At 45.3% G+C, this 6,000-nt stretch overlaps 1 protein-coding gene across 1 annotated transcript; it reads right to left on the minus strand.

The window, feature by feature from the left end:
- Positions 1-2,968: 2,968 nt before the first annotated feature.
- Positions 2,969-4,948, minus strand: LOC118793993 (lipopolysaccharide-induced tumor necrosis factor-alpha factor homolog). The gene is made up of 3 exons (XM_036552126.1): positions 4,920-4,948; positions 4,272-4,416; positions 2,969-3,208 (listed from the first exon to the last, which is right to left on the minus strand). Exons 1-3 carry the CDS (start codon positions 4,927-4,929, stop codon positions 3,103-3,105), a joined length of 261 nt encoding a protein of 86 aa, XP_036408019.1. The 5' UTR covers positions 4,930-4,948; the 3' UTR covers positions 2,969-3,102.
- Positions 4,949-6,000: the final 1,052 nt, after the last annotated feature.

A 6,000-nucleotide genomic window follows, 5' to 3' on the forward strand; every position in this document is an offset into this window, starting at 1 on the left:
TAGAGCCCCTTGCTGGAAGAATCTGTTTCTATCCTAACATTCATGGCCATAACACTGATACTTCCACTAACAAGATGGGTTAGATATGGCTGTGCACCGATGATATTTTGCTACACATTACCCCCCCACAGGGAGTCTGCCTGTTTTTTCAGATCAGGTTTCTGTGTTTGGGAGTTTTGCTGGGTATAAAATAAACCGAAACAAAAGTGAATTAATACCAATTGGAATGAGTACTATTCTTCCACTATAGGAACTCAGCAGTCTCACCCTCCCCCTGGAGCTGAAATCTGACTGCACCCAGCTGCCCTGCGCCCCCTTCCAAACCTTTCCATCAGCACCCATTCCGAACACTTGAACTGCAACTGAAAATGAGGAGGTAAACTGAACTATTTGCCTGTAAGTAAATAAATAAATAAATAAATACCACAATGGAGTTTTGCTTTGATGAATAATGGAGCAGCGCTGGCACAGAAGACTGTGTCATCAGCGGCTCTTGGAAGGCCACGGGACCCCAGCCTGATGACAAAAGTCAAACGGTCAGAGGACACCAACAGCATCAAGCACGGGCTGGAATGAGATCAGACTCATCTGGACCATCTGAGCTGATGTGTGATGTGAAGCAGGCCATCTGTCCACTCTCGCTGGCTCTGTGTGGCTATGCTGGGCTTGAGCCAGCAGGCAACAGGTGACAGGTGACAGGTGAGCTTCTATCAGACTGGACTCCGCAACAAAGAACTTGTCGCCAAACCAGTCACTGAGGGATTTTTTTTTTCCTTTTCTGCATTCATGTCTCCTGAGTGATAGACTCAGCTGAGTGTTTTTTTTTTTTTTTTTTTTTGCTGACAGCCCGTCAACCAAATAGTCTCCCTAGTGGTGTGATCACACACAATTTCACACATCTCTCTTTCACAATTGCCCAGCCCCGGGGTCTTGAATAAAATAAGCTGTCAGACACTTAATTTTGCAGTAAAAACACTGACACACATCATTCACTGTCAGTCTCCGCTGACAGACGGCAGGGGGAGTGGGGGGTGTCTGAGCATGAAGGAAAAGAAAGGAAGCCCTACACAACAGGAGGAGGGGGAAGTGAGGGATGTAAGGGAGAGAGGGAGAGAAAAAGCAGGCATATGCTGTGTAGGGGAGGTGGCCACATTGTTCTGATACACTTGCTGTGAGGCTAAACATGGTAAAAAAAAGAGACCTGACATAGTTGCTTCGGCAAATTGTGTAAAAAAAAAAGAAGAGTCTTTCTCACCTTCTTTGTTCTCGCAGCTCTGCCAGTTCACGCAGTGATTTACAGAGAGGGTTTCTCACTTCCTCCCAGACTTCACGCTGCTTGTGCTAATGCAGAGTGCAGGTGTGTAATATGTCATTGCAAACTGCCTGTACTGGAATGATCTGCAGTAACCTTCCCCACCCCTTTTAACAACGTTTTTAATGTAACAAATTCCTGTAGTGATTATATTTTTTAAAAAGTAGATATTGAGTGTATTGTTAATGGGATAAAATGACGTAATTGTTATATTGTCTGAGAACAGTATCACAGAGTAAAAATCTTTCAAAATGGGGGGGGGGGATTTGGGAGTGAACAGCAAAGACTAAACTGCCCTCTGCTGACAAGCGGTGGAACTGCAAGTTGAATGTTTTCAGTGCAAATTGGACAGGTTGAAGCGTTTTTCTAGGCCTGCTACAAACACATCGCAAGTATCCTGAGGCCTTTATCATAGATCAGGTGTGTCTGCCCAAGATGCTGAAATGTCAGTTGACCACCATGTTCCTCTTCCTTGAGGTTGTACAGCCTCTATAGATTGTTTCAGTTCAGGCTTTGAGGGATTTGGTTGCTTCCCCTCATTTAGATGAGCTTTCATTTCAGATTGTGGACCATTTTGTATCTCAAAAGGCAATGAATATCTTTCCTGTTATTCTTTGCTTCTGTTATTATTATTATTTTTTGGCTGTTCCAGCTGTCAAATGCCCTCGGATTAACATGTGACAAGCTGACTGACACCCATGGACAGTGACTTCACTTTGTGTCAAATTAACAAGTCAGAAAACAGAAAATAACATTCTGTCAAGATCAAGTGAAACTAGATCTGAAGCATGAAAAGCTGGAATCTCAGGTGATGTTTCAGAATGTCAGAGTACTTTGAGATTAAAAGGAAAAACAAAAACGACTTCCCACAAGGTGTACAACTATAGTAACTGTATAAAGTGTTCCTGTCTAGCGTGGACACATCCATGTCTCTCTGGTTAAATGACATTTTTGATACAAACTCGCTGCACAAACAAACAATTTCATTGTTGTGTGAGTCTGATGGTGAATTTTGAGATGTGACAAATAAGTAAAAACCTTCCCACAATGACCACAAACTGAACAGACTCTGTGAGAAACCTTTCATACAACCAAAACCGTATGGTTTCTCCCACGCGAGAGCATTGTTGTATGATGGTCTGCCGGATGAGCTTTCTGAGAGCTTCCCTTCACAAGGTTCAGGACCACTAGTGTATGCATGTACAGCTGATGATCAAAAAATCACACGTCCCAATAGCAGCCATGCAAAGAACAAGATCATTTTACCCTCTGGAACCTTAGTACATTAAGGAAAGGCATGGCAGCAAAATTAATAAAAAGACAGGAAAAGTTTTATGCATTTTTTGTTATGAGATTAAATAATCAACACTGATACAAGCAATTTATCTGGTTGTGTTCGCAATAAAATGCCTTAAACCTGTAAATATTTAAACATTTTTAAAGTGCTGTTTTAAAATAAATGTTTTGCCGATGTCTGATGTGCAATCTGCAAAACTGACATGACGTGTGCATGAAAAAAAAGACACGAGTCTCAATTTCTAGAATAAATCAGCGCTGCAAGGTCTCACCGAGTTCTTCCGGGAGGTAAAAAAAAAAAAAAAAAATTCTGGAAATTCCAAAGAGTCCAGCTTCTTCACTTCTTCACCGCATGCTGCCTGCTCCAAAGCTACTCTGCCGCAGAATCCAAGGCTCACATCTGCCCTAATGATCTCTGAGCGCGTTACGGACTGGTGACTGATCTCTCCGCCTGTCAGTCTGCGTTTGCACTGGAGTCTGCGCAGCTGAGCGGCTCAGAGGCGCCTGTACACGTAAATGAGGGCTTTGCAGTTGGGGCAGTGGTGCTCCACGTCCATGCTGCAGTGTGTACAGAGAGGGATGAAGCAGCAGGGCCAGCACCTGTGAGGGAAATGCACACAACGTCTCAGACCCGTCAATCACGCGCTCATGCGGGGAACCACGGAGAGGCACAGAGAGGATGCTACATTTCATTACTGTCATTTTGCAGACACTCTTATCCGGAGTGGCTTACATAGGTAACAGGTTATGCATGGTATCCATTTATATACAACTGGATATTTACTGAGGCAACTCTGGGTTAAGTATTTTGCCCAAGGGGTACAGCAGCAGTGCCCCAGCTGGGAATTCATCCAGCAACCTTTTGGTTTTGAGCCCTGCTCCTTACCACTATGCAATGGGTATGTGTGAAACCATTCACCAGCTAGCTGCTCTGAAGATTTACGTCCCAAGACATGAACCGATCATACTCTTGTCTTGACACTAGAGGGCACTGTGCCTTGTATCACACACAATGCGTCTCTGAGCCCTGCTACACTGGGTAATCACAGACATGTAGGGTGCTGGCAATGGGTGTTGCATTTTAGTATCTTTTGCTCCATTCTCTGTTCAATTAATTTTTAGTAGTGTGCATAGTCTAGGCTTTCATATAACCTGCCATTTTTAGTGTGGTCCTGTTTCTGAGGATGCCCTGCATCTCCTAGCAACAGATCTCTAGCCACATGTGGTACCCAGGGGGCACATACCCTGTCACACTGTAAAACACGGGTGCCAATTTGTTTGGTGTATCTCTCTGCACGTACTACCTAGCTTTAAATGAATTGCTAATTGTATGTCCAGTTGCGCTGTATCTGCAAATATTTCAGGGAAACTTGCATCATAAGTAAAGGACATACATTTCTGACTTGTCTTGCATGTTTTCCTTACATTAGAGTTATTCATTTCATTTTTGGAAGGTTTGGATGATGTAAAAGCTCTTATTCAACATTTTTAAATAACTTCATCCTCCTATCTGGGCACAATCTGAGGGATATTATGATGGGAACTGTACATAGCACAGCTTTAACAAACAGTACTGTAAATCTGGCTGGGCTCCTATAGCCACTACTGACATGAATATGTAATGAAGTTGTTGGTAGTTAAAATCGCTCCTAGATTTATTTACCCGACAACAGCCAGGGAGCCACAGATGATCCAGGAGAGCAGACCAGTGATGTCTCTGGTTTGGGACAGGACCAGCTGCTGACAGTGGGGGCACAGGGTCTGGCTCGGTACATCTGACAGGCTCGGCGTCACCATCACCTGGGTCACTGCAGGGGACAATCGGTAATGTACTGCACAGAACAGGTAACACTGTCATAAAGACACATGGATTTGTAATGTAATGTACAGAACTGATATCACCTTCACTGAGACATACCCAGACATCAGGTTGTGCTGGTACTGTGTATAGAACTAGCCATGAAAGCTGAACTGACATATGTCTCCTTTTGGACTGGTATTCATTTTCGTTTATGCAGTTTAGCAGTGTAGTTACCCCGTGGTTAAACAGGTCAGTGATGTGTAACTGTAAGCGAGTCCAGATCAGCAGACCGAGACAGCAGGCTTACAGTTTTGGGCAGGGCAAGAGTTATATATAATTACATAAACAAATACAGAACACTCAAAATAACAAGATGCAGATTAGTTTGACAACCATGCACAGACACACACACACACACACACACACACACACACACAGCACAGGCCTACACACTCACACTCACAGTAAAATTTTGGGGGGCGGGGGCAGGGAGTGGAAGCCCTGACTCACCTCCTGTCATGATGGTTGGAGCTGATGGGGCTGGAGCTGGTGGGGGGTACATATAAAGAACATCTGAGAAATGTTTTAGTCACCATCACATTTTCCAGGGTTGACATCCCAACAGGGGACATATCACCAATTCATTCACATAGTCCAAACATCATAATGCGAAACAGTAGCAGAATAGTGTAGCTTAAGGTGTCATTGGACATAGAGGGGTTACCCTGGGACAAAGGGGGAAGTGACACATACTGACCTCCCTGGTAAGAGACCCCCGTGGGGGGGCCCTGGTAGGGCACTGGCTGGGGGCCCGAGTCTGTGCCCCCGTAGTAGGGAGGTGGGGCTGTGTTGGGCGTATACTGGGGGAGTTCCTGGCCCTTCTCCATGTTGTGTAGTCCCTCGAGGAGCCTTGAGGCTTCAGTGGCGTAGGATGCAGCACTGTCAGTAGCGCTGTTTAAGGAGCAATCCGAGAGAAAGGGGTCACTGTTGTCATGGCAACATACCTGTTCGGACATCCTGTGAGAGGGCAGGGAGGCAGGTGCCCCTCACCTGGCCGGCCCACATTCCTCTGCTGCCACACCTTGCATCCTGGAGACACAGGTGCTGCGTCTCCACTGCGTACTCCACTGCGTACCCCACTGCGTACCCTACTGCGTCTCAGTAACAACAGGTTGTGAGCTCAGTCATCCCGGCCTAGACTATGAGCCTGGAGGGAGCATTATTCACTCCCCTGACACACACACACACACACACACCAACCATCTAGTGACAGTGTATCTCTCAGTTTATCAATGAAACCTACACCGCTGCCACAGCTCAAAACTCCCTCACATTTTCAGAGCGTTACGTCTGTAGGAGGAAGCACCGGAACAATATGAGATTCCTCTTTTTTAATGGGAACTGGAAATCAATCACTGAACTCAGACTTCCCATTTGAGAAATTGCTGAATGATGTGAAATTGTAAAATCGGGTTTTCCCCTGTCCCACATTAAGCTCGTGAAGCAGGGAGAGGCAGGCACGGAGAGAGGAGAGAATGTATGTATTAATTCCAGATAGGACCCTGTCATCCCATAATACACTGAGCCCTCC

The sequence above is a fragment of the Megalops cyprinoides genome, chromosome 19 (assembly GCF_013368585.1).
Source record: "Megalops cyprinoides isolate fMegCyp1 chromosome 19, fMegCyp1.pri, whole genome shotgun sequence".
Taxonomy (NCBI): domain Eukaryota; kingdom Metazoa; phylum Chordata; class Actinopteri; order Elopiformes; family Megalopidae; genus Megalops; species Megalops cyprinoides.